This window comes from Cupressus sempervirens, chromosome 10 (genome assembly GCF_028749045.1).
Source record: "Cupressus sempervirens isolate cs-2001-9-10 chromosome 10, ASM2874904v1, whole genome shotgun sequence".
Lineage (NCBI taxonomy): Eukaryota > Viridiplantae > Streptophyta > Pinopsida > Cupressales > Cupressaceae > Cupressus > Cupressus sempervirens.
Window position 1 is genome coordinate 270,379,444 of NC_143127.1, and position 15,652 is coordinate 270,395,095.

Consider the following 15,652-nt stretch of genomic DNA (forward strand, 5'->3'; position numbering starts at 1 on the left):
ATGCATCCCAATGTAACATAAAAGTGCAAAAGTGGTCTGACTGATATCCAAATGGATCATCAAGGTCCACGACCCACATTGTGCCAAGAAAACCCAAGAAAACAAGGCGACACACCAAACGAGGTAAAAACCCCAAAAATTTGGAAAACTAAAAAATTAAAACCCATTTGGCCTTTGGGTTCAAAAACCCCAAAAATCTAAAAATAAATGAAAATGGACATCATATGCAAAAACGGCCAGCATAACGGTACAAAATCCAAAACCCTCATCCCGAAAAACAGAGAAATGTTCATACCCACCCAACCAGGTAGAACTAACATACAGAAATGGAGGGAAACACTAGTTTTCAACCTCCAAACAAACGACTACCAAAAATAGAAGCTGAAACGGAGCAGAAACAACAAAATAGGAAAGCCCTACCTCACAGCCAAAAGGGCAAAATGAGAATCTGAACCATAAAATAAATATCCCGCAGAAGTAAAAATCGAGGCAATCCAAGGTTTCCCCGAGCTGAATCCAACAAGCCCAACCTCGGGACGATCCCACGCCCGTAGCTCCCACAACGAACAAAACAGTAAATCCTCATGAAGAGGATTTTGGGTTTTACTCTCCAACTTTCCAATTCAAAAGTGAGAAGTGAGGAATTAAATTCCTTTTGGATACTTATTCACTTTTTGGGTGAATAATCAATTAGGGCATTTAACCAGCCAATCCAGTTAAACCCCAAATCGACCCAAACGAAAACAGGCTATTCCTATAAATAAGAATTCATCTATGGAAAAGCCGCCAGAAATATTAAATAAATCAATTAAAAGCCCGAAAACTCAAAAATACAAAAATCACCTTAACAACTTTTGCGACAATGCGAACCTCTAAATGCATAGACACGCTTACTGGTCTAATCACATAATGCAAATGAGTTCGGATTTAATAATCACCGAAAGGTTTAAATTAAACATTTAATAAAGGATACATCGACCATACAAGGACAACATTGGTAAAATATGAAAGGTTGAATCACTAAGTCCATGTGCCACTGCCAGGGATATAAATCCTGCACACTAAACAACACGATCAAGTGCAATTGCATATAATAACATAGCCGAAGCAATAAATGTATTAAATCACCTAATTTAACCATTTATTTAATTATATTAAAATAATCTATTTACATCACTCACATTCACAAAAGGCATAGCAACACAGGAATGAAGTAAATAACCATAGCATTAAATCCATCACATAACAAAATCAGAGGTATGTCCAAATACCAGATAACCAGATAACATCGTAAAACACACTGTCATCTCAAAATGGCATCATCATGCAATATGATTAACTGAACAACATAGTAGTCTAATATCTATGATACTGGAATCAAAGAGTAACATTTGACCCTCAGGTCATCTCAAATGTAACACATAACATGAGTAACAAATATCTCTCTAATCAGAAATATAACAAGGTAAATGTCGACAGCACATAACCAAAGAATCCAATAAGAATAATCCATTTCTAATCATTAATGCATTTAATAAGGCACTTAAAACACATAAGCGAACACAGTCATAAACATGACTAACCACTACTACAAGAACCTAGTCCAGTGTAGCATGGTAATAGAACATAGTGCAATCTCTGCACACATCTCAAGGTAATCACGAAACAACCTCATGATACCACATCGATCCTGGTAACCACTGGCACAAACCTCAGTGAACCAAAAATCACATCATAATCTCAAAGATCACTCAAAAGCATAATCCACACAACTGATAAAGAAACATAAATCTAAACACCTCAACGGTGTAGACCACTTAGGGTCACAATCATGATCCATCGCAACAAAAGATCAGCAAGGTTGCATCCATCAGGATGACTTACAGAAGTCAAATGGGAGAGGCACTACTGTGTGTGTGTGTGTGTGTGTGTGTGTGTGTGTGTGTGTGTGTGTGAGAGAGAGAGAGAGAGAGAGAGAGAGAGAGAGAGAGAGAGAGAGAGAGAGAGAGAGAGAGAGAGAGGTAAAGAGATGGAAACAAAGCGATATATGGAAGAAGAAAGGAGGGAAAATAGGAAGAGAGTAAAGATAGATGGATCATAATCAAATAGAAAAGAGGGGATACTCTTGAAAGGAGAGTCAATGAGGAATGATGAAGATAAATGAAGGGATAGGTATATAGTTTCTAAATAGATATATAGATATAAGATATAGAGATAGATAGCCAGATAGATAAAAAAACATAGATTGAGTACATGAATGTGAAATAAATACATGGATATGATAGATGGTTAAGATAAGAGACACATAGGGAGGGAGAAAGAAGAAGTGTCTAAATGTGTGGTTAAGAAATATATAAAATTAATGATAGGGAGGTAGGTAAGGGACATATGAATATAGAAATAGAGAGTTTTATAAATAGGAGGGAAATAAATAGAAAGAGCATAGGAGCAAGATAAAGTAAGAGAATGATAAAGATATATGAGGCAATAGATGGATGTTGGACATATAGATAGATAGAACACATACATAGAACAAATCAATGAGAAATAGAGCAAAGAGGATATAGATACATAGAAGAGAAAGGTAAAAGGGGGTAACCTAAGATAGAGATAGGGAGGGAGAAATGACTATCTATGTATGTGAATAAAAAAGATAAAGATAGGGAAGGGAAGTAGATAGGGAGAGTTTATGAATAATCATTCAAGGAATTAATTAAATGTATACAAGACTATTGGCTGAATCCTTGCACTCTTCAAAGGTGCAAGTGCTAGTTAATAATTATAAACAAATTATCAAGTAAAGTGCAATTTTGTTGATGCATAGATATTGCTAGCATGCAATAATGTGATTTATAGTTGGGCATGTATGTGAAGTGTAGAATCTTAGAACAATAAACATTATAGTTTAAGCAAATGCCTATAAGGATATCCTCATATAGAATTCAATGATTACAGAACATGCACATACTAAATTTGTTGGGAAGGTTTTAGAAAATGTTAATAAATGTATTAGCAATTGTAAAAGTAGTTATATGAATTCATTTCCCATAATGCCAAAAACAAAAATGTTCAATCAATGAACAAGATAAAAGTGGCACATGAGTCATTTATATAATCCCTCAGCAAAATGTAGAACCAACGACAAAGTGTCAAACTATTTGAACCCAATACAACTACCACCCTTAAACATCACACACTAAGGAGAAAATTAAGCTTGGAAAAAAAAGTCATCTTTGACTATTTAACACATTTAGTGTCTGAATGAAGCTTAGTGTGTGATGTTTAATCCATCTATAATAAATCTATGAAGATATCACCAAATTTGGAGAATGAAGACGAATATTTGTTTTCATCAATGTATGTTACAAGAAAGGAATTCATATAATTTGATGGTTTCTACTATCTATGTGGATTTACTTGCCAACTTGAGGAAGTATAGAATTGACATGTCAAATGTTTGACAATACTCTCTAAAGGAACTTTTGGTTTCATGGATTGCAACTATAGCGAGATATTTAAAAAAAAATGGATTTGTAGAAACTACTTTGGATATTTCTAAAAAAATGAAATAGTATGTGTAAAACCCAATACCGAAACATGTTCCATTGTCCTCCCTGTATACAACAATATTGGAGCTTTGAAACAAAAATATGGAGATCCATCAAGAATAATTAAAAGTCATTTCCTTATTCAATGTTGAAATTGAGATTATCCTAATAGACATGCATGCAAATTGTTAAAACACAAACATCACACTAGAACTGTTTGGTATAATGTCTAAAGAATTAATTCATAGTTTATGATATTCAAGTCATCCCAAAGAAATTTCATCCTATGAAAGTAATGAATGCAAGGGAGGCACACAGTTGGTTTGTTAAAAATATATTACAAACATTAGTGCAAGTATATTGAAGAGTCTTTGCCAAATATCATAGTTGGAAATGCAAGAGTTGACATGCATTAAAAAATGTGAAATAATAGCCACAACACAAGTATTGTTTGATAAAATGAAAATGTGGATGGCTTAAACATCACACACTAAAGCTTAATTCCTAGACTAAAAGTGCTAAAAAGTTAGAGTTGATTTATTTCCCTAAGCTTAATTTCAATGTTGGTATTGATCCACTTTTCTCCATGGATAGGCTCTATGCATAGAATGTTTCTCTCCTCCTTTCATGTAGTGAAACAAGGCCAAGGAATCTTCTTGTTCCTGGACATGAATTTAAAGGAATGTATTTCTCTATGGAGTTTCTTTAAGAAAACACCAACATTTTGTTGGATAACATATGACAAGATGGGAAGTACATTTCTAAAAAATATAAAACAATGCTTGTGAAAGGAGAATGCACTAGAACTAATTTTTTAGGTACAACTATTGGGAATATGATCACTAAGATTGTGAATTTGGAGCTCCTTCCCCAACCACCCAAATTGTGTGCTCCTGGGAATGCTTGGCCATAGTAGCCTTTGAACTTTTTGAGTAGTTTATGGTCCTTAAGAAGATGAAGTAGAGATCTAAGGAGATATGAAGTTTTGAAAAAATAAATTGTGATTTGTGTGAAGATTGAAATAAAGATGAGTGCACATAACTCCATCATGCCTTATGTGATCACCCTCATTATTGAAATATAATTATATCTATAAAGAGGATAAGACAGTTACAAGATGTTGATTGATTGAATGACATTGAAAGTTAGTTGTTGATGGAGGAGTGGCTCATGGATCAAGAAGAGATGTAGAATTTGAGTTACCTAGTTTAGTACCTTGGTTTAATTTTGATGTTATAGATTTTAAATTATTTCTTTTAAGAGTGATCTACATGTTGTAATTAAGTTAGAATAAAATAGATTCTTTTGTTAAGAGTTGAAAGTGGTTTCTAATTTAGTTATTTTTGTGGAAAAGTAAGGTAGTTTCTAGCTCACCAATGTCTAGCTAGTTGATAGGAAAATTCATAATGTAAGGGGGGATTCTTATAGGGAAGAAACTCTTTAAATTTTGTAGAGAAACATTTTAAGAACTTCTAAAATTAATATTTTATATAGAATAGTTTATGAGTTTGTATATTTTTCATAAAGATAATAAAGGAAGCATTTGAATCACAGGTTTTTGGATGTCTTATATTATTATTATCATCAATTTATTGTACATTAAATTGGTAATTCTTTTGTTTCCTTGTTCAATTCATGATATGTCTATTAAAATATTTATCTATTTGTATGTTGATATTCACCAGCCTTAGTTCATTATCATTGCACTTCTAAAGATATTGTGCTAAAATCTCTTTGTAATCCTTCTTCATTGTGAAATTATTTGGATAGTCATATGTTGCATTTTACTCCAATCTCTTCAATTGTTGGCATGATTGTCATTGGTCTATATGGAAAACATGGTAAACATGATCGTTTAAAGAAATAATCACAATGACAAATATGTTTGTCCACAAGTTGTAAATGACTTAGGATGGTTCTTTTACATATAACGTGTCATGTCCAAAACTAGGGCTAAAACACACCAACATTTTTTATTTTTTTTGGAAAGGTAAACTCAATTAAGTTAACACATAAAAATGTAAACCATCATTGAGTACATTGCATAAGGGTGATAACATGGTACAATCAATTTTGAGTTACAAGGTCTAGGTACCTAGTTGAGTTTAGATTATATCACATGATGATGCAGAGTCAGTAGTCCCTCCTACTGCATGGGTTCAAAACCCCAGGTTCTAGTGCTACAGGAACACCTAGGTTGGGTTGAATAAGTCAGTTGATTAAAATATAGTTTCATGATTTAATGTTGCAATTGGATATTATTTAATTCACTATATTCTTTTTCTTTGGGGTATGGGAATTAATTGTCTTGCCCATACATTTTCCAGAGAGCAAAATGTGATCTCCCAGAAATATTTTGGGGAACAATTTTGCCTATCTCTTTCTTAAAGTTTTCCACTTTATTTTCTTTCTAACTCCACATTTAAAACTAGATGGATTAATTTACATGGCCTTAGTTTGGCTATAGATAGACTTCTTTTTAACCTATATTGTGAATTTACTTCATTGATTTAATTGCTTTACTTATTAGGTCTATTGAAGTTTATGAATTCAATTTAGGAAAGGAACATACTAATAAATTTGAATGACTAATATATCATATCTAAAGCTTGCAAAATAGAAAGGATATTTATGAAAGTAAATTATTTATTTCATTTGGCTACACTTACATAATTCTAATTCCAATTATGTAATAAACTCCAACTCTTTTATTTTTTTTCAAGAGTAATACATACAAAGAAGGTAAACTATTGTAGTGATTCCTCGATACATTAGAACTTAATTTTCATAATAGAATCAATATTTCATTTCTATTAAATTGCATTTAAATTTTGATCCAATCATCAATTAATTTTAATTGAATTTAATGTCATTTCTTTCACTACAAGATTGTAACAATGCAAAATAAGAAAGATTCAAAGCAAGTGGAGAATTCTCCAATCCAAAGGTGACATAACGAGACATGATAAACATCAACTCTCCTTCAACATGAAACCAACAAGAGATTAAAATGTCAAGCTTCCTCCAACATTGAATCCATAAAAACCTACAAATAAAAATGGATAGTACTATGAAGAGCTTGCCTCCCAACCTAGGCCTCAAGCAGGCCACCCACTGAGCTAAGTCCAAACCACAATAACAAAAATACAATAATAACACCCATCCAAGGTATACATAATGAGATTCATCTTGAACCCATGAAAAATAGGTGAAGGTGGACTACCATGTAGGAGATTGCCAAATGTAAAACATACAATAACGTTTCCTTTCCAAGGCTAGAATTCACATCAATTTTTCATACTTTCTCCTCCTTATCTTCCCCAAAGAAAGATCAATAACATTGGCATGCAAGGGCCTATACACCTTGAATTTCTTCCCTCTTCTCTCCATGAGAAGAGAATCTACACTTCCATGGAGTCCAACTAACCCCTTCCCCCATACTTGGCCACTTCTTCCCTATCCAAGGGTGAGTAATGCCATTACACCCTTCACAAAACTCCCTCATTCAAATCAAAAGTTGAATACAGTAAGCATAAATTCAAAACCTAAAAATCCCATTCTCTTTCATCACAACAACACAAATACATTAATCACATATGCAAGAGAATGAAATGACATACTAATCTATTTGCAACAAGAATTTTTTTTCCCATTGCAATGGTGGAGACCAACCTTCACAAGTGTTATGGTAGAATGATGTTTGAGAAGAGCCTAATCCCTTTTGCTTCCTTCAATCCAAAACCCTAATGTCTCTAAAAGTAGAGAGTGGGTGAACACCCTCTAACTCCTCAAAGGGCCTTTAAAAAGGCCTCCAAATCCTACTGACCCACCAACATTAAATTCAAAAATGACCCCTAAGGCCTTTGGCTTTCCTTTGTCCCCTCTCAGAATTGCAAGATTGGAAAGGAGTGTGGTTTTGGGGAAAGGTCAAGGGTTCACTCAATTTTCGTAACTTGTCAAAAATGAGATGTTAAAAGGGTTACCAAGGCCACTAGGGGGTTCTAGTAGTGTTAAAAATGTTCCTAACCCATACCCCTAACACTTATATTTAATTAAAATTGGCCTTTGGGACCACTTTTTGACCTCTAGAAGTGACTAGAAAAATTGAATCCAAATAACCTAATTGGTGGGATTTTACAAATATCTCTAATCAAAAGGGGATTTAATTAGGTTCCCAATAAGTCCGTTAGGTTAAGGATTACATTGCCAACCTTAGAAGATATGTCATTTACACATACACAAGACAAGTGTCAAGTGACATTATACTAGCACTTGCACCTTTGAGAGATGGAAGGATTAAGTCAATAGTAAAATATATATCAATGATCAATATTCTCTATTTCTCTTTGATCCACAATAATCAAGGCTCATATATGTGTATATATCTATTTGTATCTCTATCTCTATTAACATGAATACATTTATTGAAGAATTCACTAGGTCCTAGTATTTTATATAGCCCTATAAAATAAGTGTAATTGTTACTCTTAGAAAATAAAGAATAATTATCCACTATTGTAATATCACAAATATGAATATATAAAAAAATAAATCTTTTAACTTACAAACTTAATTATGTGAAATCTTATATTACCTACTTTGACTTCTCCCTATTTTTATCTCTCTCCTTCTCCTTCTTCTCCTTCTCCTACTTTTCTCCTTTGTCTTGTTCCTCTCCTACTACTTATTTTTCACCTTCACTTTAAAAAAATGGTCGATATGCTAGGTCTTAAATATTTATTACATAACTTTTATTGATGCCAAGAATTGTTTGTTGACATTTATGTTGGCTTTAGTACATTTATTGTGCAACTCTAATTAATGTCCTAACATGTAGTTATAACAAAGAATAACTTCAAATATTCTATTATCTAACTTGACATGAACTTGAACACTTGTTTAATAGAACTCTAACTCTTCCTTGAATTATATCCATATACCTTATCCATTTACATTGAATTGTAATCCCAATATGAATATAATTCAACCTATCTGAAACCTAATAATTAGACACTTCCATAATGGACTCAAATTTTTGATTTGCTCAAGTCCAATTTAATATTTTTAAATATAGTGTACAACTAGTGAGCTTTGGATGAAAAAGAGTTTATTTATTGTGTATTTGTCTCATTAATTATTGATCAAAAGATAGTTTGATTTTTTGGATGGGTGTGAAAGCTATTTTTTCAAAGTTTGAACCAAATTAAAAATAATACTTTATTTTTGTTTTGCTATGAACTTGAAGTTAGTAGGTAGGGGCTATGGTCTAAGGCCTACTAGGGCAAGGTGGGGGTTTGACGAAGGAATTAATTGATGTTGAGGATTGAATAGAAGTTTAGTAAGAGAGAGAAATTTCTACAATTTATGAGATATTTATTGATTTTGTGATGGTTTTTATAATTTTTATATTACACTCATATTATTATGATAATCGATAGAATCTTCTTATGTTCTCTATTATTATCTTGATAATGGACCATAAAGTGTGATTCAAAAATTTGATGCTAAAATGCTCATATAGTCAAATCTAAAGAAAACTCTTTTTAAAAAATAAAAATGGAAAGAACTCTAATGTATATTTAAGCTTGAAGCATAACCCTATCTTTTCTAATATTTGATTTTGATAAAACCGTAATCCTTATTGTAATTATAAGTTGAAACAGTCTTAAATCTTATTGATCTTCTACTTAAATTGTATTCTTTTTAAGTTTAGAGGATTCAACCTTAACAATATTATATTTACAAATGTGTGCATAGATAACATCATAGAATACTAATACTTCTTCAATTATAAACCTATTCCTTACCCTTGTTGAATGCTTTCCAACCTTATCAAATCAAATCATGACTAATAACAACAAATATATTTTATAAAAAATTAGAATCAAATAATAAATTTTTACTATAGGTAGGCAAGAGCCTACAACACAATGGTAAATTGTGAGCCTCTTAATTAAGAGGTCTTGGGTTCAATTCTACTCAAGCCTAACTAATAATCAAAATAATTAATCACAACAAACAATAATAATTAACCTTGGCTTCGGCCTCTTACCAATAAAAATAAAATAAAATAATTACTATAGACATTTTCTTATGACTAGATTTAGATCGATAATTATATTTTTACATCAAACAACATTTTCTATTTTTTCTTTACTAAAATATGTTATAAAGACTTTTTAGATTATAAATATATATATATGTATAGACACATAATTTAAAAATGCCTATCAAAAGAGCTCTCTGATGTCATATTTATGTTTTTATTCTGTTAATGAGTATTGTGTGATTTCTCATAATTTAGAGTTGGAAATTTCTATCTTTCACAACATTCTAACCATTTTTTACGCATCTCCTCAAAATTCCAATAAAACTATTGAATTTTATGATCTCATGTTTTCCCCATATGTATTTTGGTTATGGTTGTTTTGAAGTCGATGAGCATGCCTCTGCCATTGTCTGATTGCACAATGAAAGTTCCAACAGGAATATCTATTGGGTTTCCATTGACTATAATTGTGTTTTATGCTACTTTCCTACAGTTGGAGTGTGAAGGAGATGAGCGTGTTTGACCGTCAAATCTTCTTGGAATAATCTCAAGAATAGGTTTTCCATGATACTACAATAAAGTGATTCAAGGCTACTGTTTGAACTTCTCATGTGCATCATTTATTGTATGCAACATATTATTTGAATTAGTCATTATATTCATATAAAGTTTATTTTAATGGATATATTAACAAAAATGAAATGTACTAATAAATATATGTCCATTCGAGGAAACATTATCAACAAAGATAAGATGTCATATTTTGACGTATGATAACTTGACTAAAAATTTGAAATTCTGCCATTTTCCCATTTTGATGGTGTCTGACACCATTGGATTGTCATGACAATTTGGTGGCAAGTCTCATAATAATAAACTTGTCGGCTTAAAAATCACATTACACAACATTTGACATGTCACTAATTGCATAATGAAATAACCTAATACATACATACAAATTACAATCACAGATTAAATCACTGGACATTGATGTTTGAATCTCTTCATTAGATTCAACCTTGGTTTCACAGTTTGTACATATGGTTGGTTATTGTTTCTCCGATAAATTTCCATGGTAACTTTCTTGCACACTCAATTTGAATACAACAGTTCGATGAAATCACATGTATATATAAACCGATTGCATAATCAATTGACTAAACATTCTACATTCTACATTTAATAAACTTTTCCCATCTTTGCACATTAATTAAATATAATTGATTTGCATAATTAAATTAACCATTTAATATCTATAATCTCATTTTAATGAACTTATCATTTCTAAACAGTATGTGTATAAAAAAATTATGTAAGTCAAATAGTGTGATGTAGTCCATCGATTTCAGTCTTCAACTTTTTAAATATTCAATCTAATATTATCAAACCGAACTATCTGAATGCATATAACATAATCATCAAGGTACCATAAATAACATCATCATCATAAGTTAAAACACTACATAGCATCGTTAGTACAAATCAATGTTTAAACAATCAGACAATGTGGCAAGTCTCGAATCATAGGGTATCAAAACATGAATGTATCAACTAATATCAATTTCCATTAGAACACCTAAACCATAAAACCTTAATTCATATCCATCATCATAATCATCTAATTCCATAACTTCTATCACCTAGTTATGTAGATGTATCCTAAAGAACACATGTAATGTTTATGATTTAAACAATAATTTAAAACAACCAGAAAACTCATTCCAATATAGAAGTATAACCTCTTGTACATAATACCCTAACAACCTTAACACATCGTAATGTACTTTTAATAATTAGAATTAAGATACTTAAGGGCACTGCTAGTGAGTTGATAATCTTTGCCTTCAAATTTCTAATGATTCATAAGAGGGTAAGTATTAAATTATCTAATTACATCAATTATTAAATCTTTATACGTAAGATATCTAGAATTCATCATAATTCCCTCTATATGTTTTTAAGCAAAAACAACAACATTTTCCACACCATTGCCTTGCCATGCTCATATATCCATTCAAATCTCCTATAATAGATTTAACAAAGAAATTCATAGTTAAATGTGTAAATATGAGGAGGGGTCTTACATAACCCTAGATATGTCGATTTAAATTTTTGAAATCCATCATGATGGTGTTGGAAATATAAGAGGAGTAACTGAGAGAGGAGGGGTAAATTAGTTACCACTAAAATAAATCCCAAATCCCTTACATGTCAACACAAAACATAAACTCTAATGAAATTGTTGTTCCTTGGTTAACACACATGCACTAGCTTAACACTGACAATATGTTGTAACCACTGCAACTATTACTTGACAAATATTGAATATGTAGAACTTAAGATATTATCTATGATTAATCTTAATTAACTTAGTTGCATACACATGAAAAGAAAAAGCATGAACACAAGTGACACCAAGATTTAACGTGAAAACCCAATTTGGAAAAAACCACCAATTGCAATTAGTTACTAATTTTCACTCTTCTGAGGTAAGCCTTGTTAGGAGCCAACCTTATTAAAGGTTACAAAGCACACCGTTAGAGGATTTAATCACCTTATTAGGAGTGGCCTTGTTAGAGGTCTTTAGAGAATTCAATATAGAAATGTCACCTTGTTAGAGGATTTATAAATAGTTGTTAAGCCAACTCTATTAAGAGATTTAGTTCACTACTACAATGGTTAGAGAGTTACAATAATATGACCGGATTTTTAATGCAATTGTATTGCTGATTTAGCTCGCAATTCTATCTCGAATACTTGATCCTTTCTGATCGAATGTATCTTTGTAGCTCCTCAAGAATATTCTGCTTATCCTTCTAATTCACTTCCGCTTAGCATCTTCTATTATTCCATACACTAGTACACATTCAATCCTCAACTTGACCTTATACTTATATCATATCCATTGTCAAGTCAACTTGAATACAACTTAGAATAATTAATATTCATCTCCTCAGTCGACTAGAACCAACAAACAAATCAATTAAACTCAATATGCCAAAACAAGAAAATCCTTCGTTAGCTGACCTTGCTCGGTAGACACTAACTTAGAAATGATTTTTTTGAGTTAACCAAGTGAACTCAGTTAATACTGCATCTTCGCTAACTTCCTTTGGTAATCGAGTGAGCTGGGTTAGCACTGGTTCCATCCAACTTTCCTTCATTAGCCGAGTAAGCTCGGTTAACACTCAACTTTTGCTAATGTCTCTTTGACGCCCAAGTGAGTTCGACATACACTATCTTCTTAACTTGACAAACACTGGAATGCTCGGGAGACACATGAAACTATCTTCATCACCCAAGTGAGCTTGACATACACTAATTGATAAAGATATGACATTTTGTGTAACATAAAGGACAATATACAATATACAATTGTTTTCAATAGATGGATAATTATTAAATCTTGACAATGTCAACTTTAGAATGTTAAAATTTGAATCTTGAAAGAGGTGGAAGCAATCTTGATCATAACCTTGTTTAAAATGGGTTAAATGTTGGAGATTAAATCATATAATTTACAATTGTGTAACATCAAGGACAATATACAATATACAATTGTTTTCAATAGATGGATAATTATTAAATCTTGACAATGTCAACCTTAGAATGTTAAAATTTGAATCTTATAAGAGGTGGAAGCAATCTTGATCATAACCTTGTTTAAAATGGGTTAAATGTTGGAGATTAAATCATATAATTTATAAACAATAAATTTGAGCAATGGACCTAATCTTAGGTACAATTGAATACATAAGAATAATAATTAAAGTAAAATCACATGTCGAAAATATCAATCCTTAAAACAAGAAAAGTATTAGACTATAGACTTTTTATAATAAAATGTAGTTTTAAGTTTCTGTTATACCTTAGCTCTCCACCTTCAATTTTATATGTAATATAATAATTTATTTATCATTAAACTAAAGTTTATTTATTATTATTTATTGTAATTAAATAGTTTAATGTGTTAATCAAATCTAAACCCAAGACCACCCACATGAGAGGCTCACAAGTTACCATTGTGTTGCAAACTCTTGCCTTATATTCTAATATTTGTTACATATAAACCAACTCTTTTAATTCATTTTCCTAAATAACTCGAAATTTTTTGGTATTTCTTAATATCCAAAAAGTAGATATTTCTTTACAGGAAAAAAATTAAAATAAAAACGCAGATCCCTTTTAAGCAAATAAGATAATCGTCTTTAGTGCAGACTTCTAACGGGCTAATGAGGGTATGTCTATCCAAATATTTGTTCAGAATTTTGTTTTCCTATGCCTGAACATTGCACGCTAAATCTGGAATCCACTCCTTCAAGTTCTTAAATTTTTTATCCTAATAGAAATGGTGGCAGCAATATCCCTGCCATTTCCAATGTCTGCATTTTCTTCGTCACACCTATCATCCAAAGCGATTCATATGCATGGGTGCAGAGCATTTTCCATCTCTGTACCTTTTGTGAATCCTATTCCTGTAACTTCATACCGTAGTAAACAAGGAAGGAGATACAATTGTTTATCCACGGTGGTCAGCTCCTCAAATAATGAAGGAAAACCAGAGAAAAATGGAGAGCCGTTTGTATTGACAACACCACTTTATTATGTGAATGCACCGCCTCACATGGGCAGTGCTTATACTACAATTGCAGCAGATGCTCTAGCCCGCTTCCAGGTAATACTCTGCTTCTCGTTTTGAGAAACATAATTTATTCTGTTATTCATAATTATGTACGCACAGGGTATCCAATTGAAGCTTAAATATCCCAAGGACAACAAGTTTGGCTATTCCTATTTAAGATATACAATTGCACTGTCAAATGGGACGAGCTAAAGTGGGAGAGATATTGCGGTTTTCAAGTGTGTTCCCATGTTCCAATGTGAGGAAACCTACCGGTTGTTAAAATTGGGTAAAATTTTGCACTCAGTACTCCACATTCAAGTCTCTCATCCAGTGCTCCACTTCCCAATTTTTTGAGGCGCTTAAAGTTTTGAAATGAAGTAAAATATTGACGAGGTTAGGACAAGGCTGTGTGCAAAGGTTCTCCTCAAGTTTTAGAATTCTACAGATGGATTATTTTTTAAAAATCAAGCTAGCTTTTGACTCAGCTGGAACTAGGCTGAGTGCAAGTTTATAGCTATTATGACTAGAAGAGATAGCCTTAACTCAAAGGGTATCCCAAATGAAAAGGAAATTTTCTATAAATGACAAAGCTCGGACAAGAGCCAGTGTTATAAGTACAACCTTGGCGCTCCTCGTGCTAGCTACTGCCTCTGACACAATGTGACCTCGTTGCAATGACTGCAGCTATTGACCTAGGATTTAAACGCACCATTAGCTCTCGGATGGGGAGCTGCTTGTGCATTTTATGATGGAATTTGACGTTTCCTCTAGAAATGTGCACTGTAATTTCTAATAGTTCCTCGTGTGGAAGTCATATAGGAAGAATTTCTAGCCAGATACAACTAACGGCTCTGATAACATGTTAAATTTTGACATTCAAAAATTCCCATTCCAAGTGTGCTCTTTACTAGCTTGGCACTTTAGTGTTGAGCCAACTCTATGATGAAATTTTTAGTTTCTTAGAAAATTTATATATTTATAGTTTTGAATATCTGTTATGGATACCTAGTCACAGTCTTCATTCCATATTCCATTATGCCCCCTTGTTGAACTTGCAGTTTAATATAATAGTTGTGCCCCAATGGTGTAGGTGGATAACATTTTCCTTGATCCAAACATCCATCTTATCACAATAATAGATAAGACGTCTATTATTAGTTAATGGTTATCTATTGTAAATATTTGGTTAGCTTTAGTTAGCCTTTGTTTTTCTAGTTTTATTTGTTAGAATAGAATATTTCTATTCTTTCCGCTTTATTCTTTTGTATAAATTGACCTCTTGGTCTCTGTTAATATCAAGCAAGTATTTACCAATTACCTCGTAATATGGTATCAGCGCTATTACTTAAATTTTTTCGAAAAAATTTATAATTTCTTCGTGAAATCATTTGTTTAAATTTTTTCAAAATTTTTTCTGTTGAATTTCTCTAA

At 31.9% G+C, this 15,652-nt stretch overlaps 1 protein-coding gene across 3 annotated transcripts in view; it reads left to right on the forward strand.

The window, feature by feature from the left end:
• Nucleotides 1-13,792: 13,792 nt before the first annotated feature.
• OVA1 (methionyl-tRNA synthetase / methionine-tRNA ligase / MetRS (cpMetRS)) overlaps nt 13,793-15,652 on the forward strand; it is a 263,112-nt gene continuing 261,252 nt past the window's right edge. For all 3 annotated transcript variants that reach the window (XR_016358062.1, XM_089807421.1, XM_089807422.1), the window contains exon 1: nt 13,793-14,272. Coding sequence is in view for 2 of the 3 variants with exons in the window: in XM_089807421.1 (XP_089663547.1) it covers nt 13,946-14,272 (327 nt within the window). In the remaining variant the exon portion in view is untranslated. The remainder of the gene's footprint in view (nt 14,273-15,652) is intronic.